The following is a 12,848-nucleotide window of genomic DNA, read 5'->3' on the forward strand; positions in this document are numbered from 1 at the left end:
CAATGTGCAGCAAACAATAAAAATAAATCAGGAGTAAAACTGACTTAACAGTGTAATACAAAGTCAAATTCAGTAACATTATGCCTGGCAAAGAGCAGCAGCAAATGCAATAACTTATATCTAAACATGACAAAGCTCAAGCAGAAAAAATATTACAGTAAAGATGGCCATGTCTAATATCTATGTCACATCTTAGTGTCTATGTAATTAAAGTGGTGCACCACAACAACTTATTGTAAAAAAAAATATTACCATGTACTTGAAAAGAAAATTATGTATGCAGTTGCTGTTACTAGTCCCTTCTCATTGTTCTTTCCTTTCCAAGTGCTCCTTTTTTGAAGAATGTGGATCACAAAATTATTATTTAATAGATCTGCTGACAGAAAGTGTTCACATTAGCAAATGCATTTTATTTTATTTTATAAAACCAATGCTGCAACACAGCTGGAAACTAGATATCAGATGAAATAAGCAACTATGAAAATCAAAGCATAAAAATATCATTCAATAGTCATGTGACATTTCATAGTTTCATAGTTAGTAGAAATTCTCTCAACTCACGTAGAAAGATGGTTGTCATAATCAGGTGTGCAGATGTAAGTATCTTTCCAAGTAATGAACGTGTCGTATTTGCGATGCTTTCTCTAAAGGAATGTCAATGGCGAGGATAATGGCCTCTTTTTTTCTCCACCTAATGGCTTTCTTTTGTCAGACGACTACCTCTCAGCTGGGCGCCCAAAACGCATTACGTCAAGGTCACTTACCTTTCTGACTGAAATATTTACGACAGCAGTTTCTTCTACAGTGGCAGTCTCATACAAAAAAATTCCACAGGTTGAGAATTTGCGTTACAAATGTGTAGAAACCAAATCCTATTGATATAACAGTATCCAAAAAAATTTCGTCGGCATTGTAATACATTCACGCATTTACGTACATTTCATAACTCTTAAAGTACGATTCTTGGTTTCCAACAACCTTTTTCACAAACCAGAGTCCCTAACCACTACTAATTATTCCTTACCTTTTTACACATATGCATATTCGTCGACACTTCTTCAATATTTCATCATAACACATACGTAGCATAATCAAATAACTCATATAGCATCAGCTTATTAATCGTAAACATACCTCAGCAGCATAATACACATCGTCGTCGTAATAATAAAATCATAACACCTCAGTCAAACCTCAAAAACGTCATAGCTTTCTGCAATAATTTCAAAACCTAAAGAAAATTCTCTGCTCATTTCAATAGTGTCATCTACCTCAAACATACTTTAAAAATCATGATCTCATACCAAATACATCATTCAAAGCTCTCATAGTATCACAATGGTTCCGAAAAAATATGAACAGTTCACACAGTACAGACAAAATACAGTTTCATAAGTGTGAAGTTATCCAACTGTGTAATTGTGTAAACATGTGTCACTGATGTAGTAAAAAAAATTTTTATCTCTCAGTTAAATGATCAGATAGCTGTGTAATTTGTGTGTTAGAGAAATATGGTACCGATGTGTAAAGTTGTATAAGCAAATACCATATTAGCTAGGGCTCCTTGTGCTTGCCAAACACATGGTACACAAAGTAAGTGTGTATCCCCCTGAGGATTAATGTAATTATACCCTCAGGTGTGGCAGATTACAGCAATGGAATGAAATGTATCACGGAAAACCTTTGTATCATTGTACTTCAAATATCTTTAAAAATAAATTATTTTAGTACAAAATTAATCACTCAAATACGTGTCCTGTAGCGCTAAATGTGCGTCTTGCTGTAAGATAATCTCTGTGGAAGTGTCGTAGTTATTGTCCTCCGAAAGCTAAGTTCTGCAGATCATGATAAACAAAAGTGAAATGCTTTGCGTATAGATATCTTAGTTATTACGCTTATTGCCATGATAAAGAAAGTATTGTGCTGTAACGTATTGTTGTGCTACGGAAAAGGCTGTCTCATTGCAGCTATACCACAAAAGTTACTACTAAAACATGTTTTACTTTCCTGAAGAATTCAGAAAAACTGTGCAGATATAAAACAGATACACCGCAAAAGCAACATTGTAAATTGTCACTCATTAGTAGCGTCGTGATAAAATCTTGTAGCTGTCACATAAACTAACCACTGTGTCATGTGGTATCTCACAGAAAGTACTTTAAATCCAGAATATATTTTCAAGTAAACCAAAATGTTGCATTAAAGTCTCATGAGCAGTACTGGTAAATGTTCTAAGTATGTGAGCCTTATAGTCGTTACGTAATCGTGCAACTAACAAGCAAGAATGTACACACACAATAACACTGTGTCGTCTGTTCACAATAACAATGCATTCGTAATTTCTGTTTAAATAAATTCTCTTGCTTCTTGACTGGCTATTTAACTTCAAACATTACTGCATCTTAACAGATTCTGAGTCTGACAAAGCATACTAGTAATGTAAAGTGAAAAATTTTGTAGCAAAAATTAAGTTAAAAAAACAGATTCTCTCTCAATAAACAGTTTTACATGTGAAAAGTGGTGCAATCCTTTACCCTTCCTTGTACGCAGAGTTTCAACTTGAACGCAATTATCATGCGGTATACATCGGTAAGGCATACTAAAATTTTTCTCAAGGTTAGCGTCTATGTTATTTTTCACCGAGCCAACCAGCGCACGTGGCTGCTTGCGGTGCGGGTCATTGTCTGTCTCTTTGTTGGCGCGCATCGTTAGGATTAGGAGACCTAACTTCTACAAATTCACCTTGTCGAGAGTGCCCTGCTCTGTTTGAATCCCACCAGTTCTGATGCAATTCAGGTCTGTCGTTACGATTATATCGTCTGTCAGCATGTAGGTAGATTCCATAATTTCTTTCTTGTCGGTCACTTGGTGGAGAATTTCTCCCTGAATCGTAACTGCGCGATTAACTGTTGCGTCTGAAGTTATTCTGTCTCCTTTGATAATAATTGTTTGGTACCCATATTGTCTGTTTCTATGTTTACCTCTGTCATATTCGTTAGTACGGAAATGCGATCTTTCTCTGTAACTACTATTCTGCCAACGGTTGGTGTCTGCTTTGGTCACGATTTACGTTGTAAGAATAGCCTTGTCGTGTCCAGTTATTATTTCTTTCATCGCGGAAATGCGACGGATGTGACCTGTAATTGTTGTGTTCCTGTTTTCGCGTTTCGCGATTGTCAGTGTCAATTTCTAATTCTTGTAAAAGTCCCTGAAAAGCTTCAATGTCGTCTTTGCAACGTGCTGCCGAAATAATATGTCGTAAATGTTCTGGTAATTTGATTAAGCAAATGCAGATGAATTCTGAGGGGCTGTATGGGTTTGACAGATACTGATTCTTGTGCAACATGTCTTCAAAATATTTCACAAGACTGGAAAATTCAGATTGTTCGAAATGTTTCATCATTATGATGCTATGTTTTACTCGGTCTTGTGTAGCTTGAGACCAATATTCTGAGAGGAAGGCATGGTAAAATTCTCCTTCACTGTGACAATTGTGAATGGCCGATCGCATTCTTACAGTTGGTTCATTCTCTAAGTAGCCACACATAAATTCTAATCTGTGCTCTAATGACCAGTTGGGAGGAAAACAATGAGAGAATAGATGGAGCCATGCTTGTGGATGAATGTCGTTGCCAGAATTCTTAAATGTTTTGAATTTATGTGTAGTAATGAACAGCTTATAGTCAAAATCATCATGTCGGCGAGTCGCATGTCGGTCATTGTTACGTCGTTTCGGCGGTTCCATCTCAAAATTCGGTGTACCTTGCCAATTTCTTTCATAATTTCCGAAGTGCCCTGAGTTGTTATTTTGTGGCTGTTCCGTATTTCTATGTCCCTCTGCCCGTATTGGAGCGCGAGTAGCCTCTGAAATACGTAATTCTTGTATTACCTGTGTCAGCTGATCTTGTACTTCCCGGATTCCTCTTTGGTGTTGTGTATTAATTTGATTCTGATTTTGTTTGAATTTCCTAATTTGTTCGCACTCTTCTGTGTCATTAAAGACTACCGGTTTTGTGTCATTCAGATTATCATCTACCTTCGTAGATAAATTATTTAGCTGATCCGAAAGTTCGACTACTTTCTCTGATAATGAACTAATTTCCTCCATGTGTCTTTCTGAACCAATTTTCAGAGTATCTACTATTGTCCTTTAAGTTTTCCTGAGTTTTTGCAAGTTGCGTAATCGAATCGGTAGATGCAACTGAGTCAATTTTAGCTTGAAAGTTCTCATGATTTTCATGAACAATAGTTTGCAGTTCTTTTATGGCTGCTTCGTGATTCTGTAATGCATTTTCATGCCGCGAAAAAATAGGTTGAAAATGCTCACAAATTTGTGTTTTTACGTCATTACAGACTTTTTGACATTTCGATTCTATTTTATGTAACTCAGTAGTTAAATCTTCACGTGTTTGTTCAAGCGTGGTGTGAAGATTTTGTTCCATTGCGTCTAACTGTTGCTGTGTTTGTCTCTGGTGTTGTTCCATTGTGTCTAACTTTTGAAGATTTTGTTCCATTGTGTCTAACTTTTGAAGCTTTTGCTGTGTTTGTCCCATTTGTTGCATTAATTGTAATAACAATGCACTAGTGTCTGAAACAGGTTCCTCAGTGCTTTTCGGCATTGAATTTGCACCGGCAGCATTCACATTTTGTCAAGCAGAAAATGTATCTTGACTTATTTGAGAAAACGGTGAGGACCCAAAACCTGAATCTACAGTATTTGCAATATTGTGTCCTGTCATTTCGGATTCCTGAGGCAAGCTGTTGCCGACCGATCGATCGATAATGCTTCCCTGTTCACTAATTGTTTCACTGCCTACGCCATTGTTTGCAGCCCGCTCCATTTCCCTATGCACAATTGCCAATTTACTACTTTGAACATTAGTTAATTCATTACTCGGTGGCGCTAACACACTGCTTTCGTCTTCACTGTCATTTCTCAGTTTACTTTGGAGCCTAGTATTACGTTTTTCACACGCCATTATTGTCACAATATTTCACACGATATCACAGAAAAGCACAATTTGAAGAGCAAAAATAAGAGAACACATTAACGTAGTACTGAAAATAATATCTCGTTAATTGCAAGCGCAGCTGCGAAATACTTGTTGCAAATCTACACGCATGCCACAACTGTTTTACTGTACAAGAATGAAAAACTACACTACAAAGTAAATTCTCTCTACAATTACGCGCTAGCAATAAACAAAACTTACACTAATTACACAAACTACAAGAAAAAATCAGAAGATTCCAGTGAGATATCCTCGGCTAAGGGTCTACATATGAAACGTCCCCTTGAACAATTATACATGACTGTGCTTAAACTGACACCCAATATTTTTAGCACAACGCAGTCTGACTTTCAATAATCCCTACAAAAGAATGGCCCTGACTAACAGTAACCCATACCTTTCACAAATCACTTACCTCACAAAAATCTTCGTTACTCGAACTACTGCAATACAGCGAGCGCCACTACTGCCAGCTAAATAAAAGTTTCAAACTACGGAAGGCACTAACTACTGATAGGCATAGTTAGCAAATGAAAGATTTTAATAGAGAACAAACGATGTATTTACCTTAATAGTGTTGAAAAATCATAATATACATAGCAGTTCATGACATCCAGTCTTACAAATTTCAAAACTCCGCCATTTCTCTCCCCACATCCACCACTGCTGGCGGCTCACCTCCAACTACGCAACGCTACACGCTGTTAACATCCAGCTGCCCAACACTACAATGGCAGACAACAATGCAAACTAGCCACAGACTGCACACAGCACAGCCAGTGATTTTTCATACAGAGCGTTACGTGGCGTTACCAATAAGAAAACCTAAACAGCCTACTTACAGTACTAACGGCGGTAGTAGGTGAACATGTAACTAGCGTCGCTGTTGACGTGATATCTAACTCTCGCCGCTCGTCCATCACAATCCGTCCTTTATTATAGTCATCTAAGTCACAAGATTCTTCCCAGTCTCTGCTCACTCAGCTGACCAAATGATTTTCCTTGTAAATACGAGGGCAGTTCAATAAGTAATGCAACACACTTTTTTTCTGAAACAGGGGTTGTTTTATTCAGCATTGAAATACACCAGGTTATTCCCCATTCTTTTAGCTACACAACACTATTTTTCAACGTAATCTCCATTCAATGCTACGGCCTTACGCCACCTTGAAATGAGGGCCTGTATGCCTGCACGGTACCATTCCACTGGTCGATGTCGGAGCCAATGTCGTACTGCATCAATAACTTCTTCATCATCCGCGTAGTGCCTCCCACGGATTGCGTCCTTCATTGGGCCAAACATATGGAAATCCGACGGTGCGAGATCGGGGCTGTAGGGTGCATGAGGAAGAACAGTCCACTGAAGTTTTGTGAGCTCCTCTAAGGTGTTGCGTTGTCATGAAGAAGGAGAAGTTCGTTCAGATTTTTGTGCCTACGAACACGCTGAAGTCGTTTCTTCAATTTCTGAAGAGTAGCACAATACACTTCAGAGTTGATCGTTTGACCATGGGGAAGGACATCGAACAGAATAACCCCTTCAGCGTCCCAGAAGACTGTAACCATGACTTTACCGGCTGAGTGTATAGCTTTAAACTTTTTCTTGGTAGGGGAGTGGGTGTGGCGTCACTCCATTGATTGACGTTTTGTTTCAGGTTCGAAGTGATGAACCCATGTTTCATCGCCTGTAACAATCTTTGACAAGAAATTGTCACCCTCAGCCACATGACGAGCAAGCAATTCCGCACAGATGGTTCTCCTTTGCTCTTTATGGTGTTCGGTTAGACAACGAGGGACCCAGCGGGAACAAAGCTTTGAATATCCCAACTGGTGAACAATTGTGACAGCACTACCAACAGAGATGTCAAGTTGAGCACTGACATGTTTGATGGTGATCCGTCGATCATCTCGAACGAGTGTGTTCGCACGCTCCGCCATTGCAGGAGTCACAGCTGTGCACTGCCGGCCCGCACGCGGGAGATCAGACAGTCTTGCTTGACCTAGCGGCGATGATGACACACGCTTAGCCCAACGACTCACCGTGCTTTTGTCCACTGCCAGATCACCGTAGACATTCTGCAAGCACCTATGAATATCTGAGATGCCCTGGTTTTCCGCCAAAAGAAACTCGATCACTGCCCGTTGTTTGCAACGCACATCCGTTACAGACGTCATTTTAACAGCTCCGTACAGCGCTGCCACCTGTCGGAAGTCAATCAAACTATACGAGACGAAGCGGGAATGTTTGAAAATATTCCACAAGAAATTTCCGGTTTTTCAACCAAAATTGGCCGAGAAAAAAAATGTGTTGCATTACTTATTGAACTGCCCTCGTACATCTAGCGTGACCTACGCGTGGTCATCTCAGCAGTGCGGTTCGTGTCAGTGTTAGGGTTGTTCTGAGGACACACGGACTATGGACTGTTTGTTGAACAGGGAGCGCCTCACAGACACGGCTGGAGTGGATCTGGAGGACCTGTTCCGGGCTGTGGGAGACGTCAGCGACCGCCTGCCTCCAGGCCAGACGCTGGCGGACGTGATGACCCCGTGGGTGACGCAGCCCGGCTTCCCACTGGTCACAGTCAGCAAGCAGGGCGGCAGCTTGGTGCTGTCACAGGTACGAATCAAAATGAATACAAAAAGCTTCCCGTGTTTGAGCGTGTACAAACATACACTTGCATTTTCACTTATATTTCGGTTATCACCATGAATTCTCCCATTTATGTTTTCAAATCTGTTACCACAATTTTACACCCTGTCTTACATTCTATGTGGCTCGTAGACTGATACAACCATTCTGTGGGATATCGTTAAGGTGCTAGTGTGTTCAACGTTTCTAAAACGTAACTGCATATTTTCGGCGACAGTTATAATAGCGTGCAGTACATTATGTTATCTTTTTATGATGATGATGAAAGAAAATGGAAAACGTGAAACACAGTCCTCTCGAGTAACACAATGGGGTCCGTTGAGCTTAGCGTCGCCAGCCCAACGCAATGATCACCATTAATAGTCAGTTTCTCTGTGTGTCATTAGCGCAGCTTGGATGCTTTGTGGACTGCTTGCGGAACATATTTACAAGATTCTAGATTTAGCTACGAATTTTGGATTAAATTAAAAGGAATTAATCAATAACGCGGTAGCAGATGTCCAAGAAGCTGGTGCTTTTAAATGTCTTTTTCTTTGAATTTTTTAAGTGTGCGTGAATTTCTAATTCTTCATATATCCCTTTTTCGTTGTGTGGAGGATTATGAGTTTGTTTTCGATGCTGTGCGCCGTGTGACTAGCTCGTATGAGGTGAACTGCAATGGTGGATTTATAACCCTTTTTTTTTTCTTTTTAATTTTGTGTGTTCCTTGTACCGCGTTTTAAAATTCCTCCCCGTTTGCCTAGTGTAGCTACCCTTACAATCAGAACAGTAAATTTTATATGTTCAATTGTTTTGGCATAAGTCTTGCCTCATGTTGATATCGTGTATTAAAAGATGTAGAGGTGGAAGTTCAGATTTATGTGCGATGTGTACATTGCTTTTTAAGAAAGATTACTGAGTATGTATCTATGTAATGCATGTATGTATGTAGTATGTATGTATGAATGTATGTATGAGTGTATGTATGTATGTATGTATGTATGTATGTATGTATGTATGTATGTACAAATATACGTCTGTATGTACTTGCGTACACTATGGGTATAATTCTGCACTTGATTTGGATGCCACATCGACTGTAACTATTTTATGTTTTTATTAAATCAAGAAAGCTATTTTAGTCTTTTATTTGTGAAACAAGCAATACGAATTTTCGAATATATCAGGACTTAAATCGTCTTAAACCCATGTAATACTTACAATGTAATAAAATCTTCAGTCTTCATAATCTTGACACACCCATGTTTCTCGGGATATCATTGGACACATAATATTTTCAGTCCATCTGGCTCGTACTTCCATAGTCTGGACGTTGTTTCTTTACGGCATAATGTAACTTTTATTATACGAGGGGCGTTCAATAAGTAATACAACAGTTTTTTTCTCAACCAGTTTCGGTTGAAAAAATGCGGAATTTGTTGTGGGACATCTAGAATGTTCCCACTTCAGCCCCTATAGCTTCACAAATTTCCGATACACGGCGACGCTACACGTAGCGTTCAAAACGGCGTCCGTAATGGAAGTGCGTTCCAAGTAGAAAGCTGTCACTGAGTTTCTTTTGACAGAAAATCAGACCATTGCAGATATTCATAGATGCTTTCAGAATTTCTACGGAGACCTGTAAGTGAACAAAAGCACAGTAAGTCGTTGGGCGAGGCGTCTGTCATTATCGCAACAAGGTCGCGCAAACCCGTCCGATTTCCAGCGTGGCGGCCGGCTGCACACAGCTGTGACTCCTGTAATGTTGGAACGTGCAGACACTCTCATTCGAGGTGATCGACGGATCACAGTGAAACAATTCGCTGTTCAACTGGATGTCTCTTTTGGTAGTGCTGATACTCTCGTCCTCCAGTTGGGGGTACTCAAAGGTGTGCCCGCTGTGTTCCTCGTCGCCTAACAAAAGACCATAAAAAGCAACGAAGGACTATCAGTGCGGAATTACTTGCGTGTTACGAGGCTGATCGTGAAGATTACTGACGTAGCAAAACGTCTGCTCCGACGTCGACTAGTAGAATGGAACCATGCGAGCATACAGGCCTTCCCAGTAACGTGGCGTAAGGCCATCGCATTGAATGGAGATTATGTTGAAAAATAGTGGGGAATAATATGACGTATTGGATACTGAATAAAACTAATCCGCTTTCAGAAAAAGATGAGTTGCATTACTTACAGAACGCCTTGTTTTCTCAACTTCTGTTTCATAAAATGTTTGTATATATTTGACATTTATGGCAGTTTTAAGAACCACTTGAAAGTGGCCTAATATAAAGACTTAAGCCGGCAGTGAGCTCAGTAAAGGTCTCACAGTAACTGGAGTGGTTTTTCAATAATAACCCCATAAATAGTGTCATGTGCCTTCACTCCACGAGGCATGCAGAGGGATTGAGAATTTAACTGAAGCCACTGGCACCAGTCCCGGTGACTGAGGCCCTTCCGCCATTCTTGACACCCAAATGCTGGCGGTGAACATCTCTTTCATCACCAGGATTCAAAATGACTACCTCCTAGTCGGTGGCGACCACACATGCGTGTGTTAGCGACCTCGGCTACGAACTCGGTTACCTTCAAAACATTACTTTCTTTCTCAAAGATTCTTTATATTCTACGTGAATATTCCATTCATATTGTTCATAGAAATCGCATGCCACTTTGTTCCTAAAGCATATGAACGTGGTGTCTAGTAGCAAACCTTGAAGTTAATTGTTCCCATTATCATTATCAAATCAAACTGACAGGCATACATTACTGAATGAAAAATCCACTTATGTAACCAAAGTAGCTTAAACGAGCTATGGCAGTGGAGTTCGTTACGAAGGTAGTCCGTACAGATCCTGATAGTGGATGAAATTGGATCGCAAGGAAATGGGAGGTTTGGTGGAGGCGTACTGTTCATCACCACCAGACTGTGCACCATCACCCTGGGTTAAATTGCAAACTTCTCTGTTGCACGTCAGAGCGAGAGGAAATGTGTACTCTTGATGGTTATCCTACCATCAGAACTTATTACCGATGAGTGTCAATGAATCCATAAGAGAGACCCTAGTGCAGAGTGAGGCGACATCCAAATTTACCAATAACTCCGATTAATAAACCAACATGACAGCCCTTTTCCATCATGCACTTTCCTCAATTTACTTTTCATTCAACAGTGAATAATTTCAACAAATTGAAGGTGAACCTTGAGTATTCCTCTCTCCCCTTAGGTAGCAAACTTTTATTGTGGAAAGCTTCGAGAAGAGGGCACTCGATTTGGTGGAACTTAAGCCAAAATCTCCTGGCGATATGTAGATGTCACTTTTGTAATATGGCCCGATGGTGAAGAAGAGCTGTCACAATTTTTACAGCATCTGAATTCCATCCACGAGAATATCCGGTGTATGTGGAAGTGTAAGAAAGCAACTGTCTACAGTTTCTAGACGACTCAGACAGTCGGAAGGGAGCAGTCTGTTTACCGTTAGCCCACACGCAGGCGCCTGGCTGCCGCCACACTTTCCAAACCATGCGCGTTCTTCGAACGTTGGTACACCGTATCGTACATAGCAATCAGAACGTTTACAATCTGTGTTCAAAGATAACATAAGATTATCAAAGCCTTAAGGAGGAAGAAACGTCATCACTCACAACACCAACAGGAGAAGGATCTCTTTAAGCCCAACGCGTTCCTCCCATACATCGGCAATGTTTCATCGAAATTAGGTAGAATCTTAAGGAAACATTACCTTAAAGTAATCTTCCTGTCTCCCACAAAGACATGATCTCCTCTCGGTTTGATAAAGGATGATCTGGGCCTGTTGAAGGCTGGAGTCTACATAATTCCGCGCCAGTACCGCATGGCTAAACCCACATTGATCAGACAACATGCACAGCACGTGAAAGGTGCGTGGACGACGATCGGCACACTCGCACTTCACAATCCAGTAAGTCATAGCCGAGCATTATATCTACACAGGACATTCTATGGATTATTGTGCCACGAGATTTTCTGCGATTCAATTATTAACGAAATACGTTTGGTGGAAGATCTTATTAATCGTGAAGGCGGATATCAGCTGGATAAGGCATAAGATTCGGTGATTTCTTTAATATTTTCTGAAACAAAACATATTACGCCTAATGCACACATCTTGCTACAATTAATTCTATTATGTTGACACCTCAATTTTAACTCCACGAGTTCGCAATTCGACGGAGGGCACTCATACAGCGATAATGTATGCGCATGCGCCCCCGCTTCAGTTTTTTTGTATAGACTTAGCGACGTGCACCAGTAATCTCCAGTGCAAAATACTCACCTGAAAGTAGCTGAGTGGTTGTCAGTCAAAATATCGTGGCAAAATGTTGAGGTCATCCAGCTGCAATCCTGAAAATTCATCGAATACTCATTATAGCGGTAAAACTTTGGGAATCACATCGATATGGATGTGTTCACTAAAGTCAAATTACTATCAGGACTAGTTTGGCACCGAGCGAGGTGGCGCAGTGGTTAGCACACTGGACTCGCATTCGGGAGGACGACGGTTCAATCCCGCGTCCGGCCATCCTGATTTAGGTTTTCCTTGATTTCCCTAAATCGCTCCAGGCAAATGCTGGGATGGTTCCTCTGAAAGGGCACGGCCGACTTCCTTCCCTGTCCTTCCCTAATCCGATGAGACCGATGACCTCGCTGTTTGGTCTCTTCCCCCAAAAAAACCAACCAACTAGTTTGTCAAAATAATTAAAAAATGACAGAAATTCTGCACAGTATTTCTGGTAAACGTAGACTGGGTTGCGGCAATTACTGATCAAGCGTTCCCAAGCTAAAAACTTGTTTTTTTTTCCAAAACGAATTTACTTTCACTATTTCAACTATAGATCCTAACTAAGTATTTTTAGAGGTAAAAGCAAATTAGAAAAATCTACTTAATACAGTATGTGCATATGTAATGTAACAAATGTACCAGACGCCACCTGTCGGTAAGAGTTTTATGATTAATATAAATGACATGCATTCCGCCATCAAATTTAATGTGACGCAGCATGTGAAGGTTGCAGAGTGTGGACGGGTTACTCCTGTAACCGAAATTTGCAGGTACGTTCTGGTACATTCGATGTTGATTAGATAGGACGAAATAGGCTTGCATTTGTGAAATAGTAAATTAGTATAACTATTATTTCAGATCTGAAGATAGTTCTAGAGGAACCGAAACCGG

The 12,848-nt window shown here is 40.3% G+C and overlaps 1 protein-coding gene across 1 annotated transcript in view; it reads left to right on the forward strand.

Annotated features, from left to right (window-relative positions):
- The window catches only part of LOC124721803 (aminopeptidase M1-C-like), a 437,502-nt gene that overhangs the window by 295,511 nt on the left and 129,143 nt on the right, over positions 1–12,848 (forward strand). Inside the window, exon 9 of the mRNA XM_047246924.1 lies at positions 7,446–7,626. Coding sequence (XP_047102880.1) covers positions 7,446–7,626 — 181 coding nt within the window. The remainder of the gene's footprint in view (positions 1–7,445; positions 7,627–12,848) is intronic.

This window comes from Schistocerca piceifrons, chromosome X (assembly GCF_021461385.2).
Source record: "Schistocerca piceifrons isolate TAMUIC-IGC-003096 chromosome X, iqSchPice1.1, whole genome shotgun sequence".
Taxonomy (NCBI): domain Eukaryota; kingdom Metazoa; phylum Arthropoda; class Insecta; order Orthoptera; family Acrididae; genus Schistocerca; species Schistocerca piceifrons.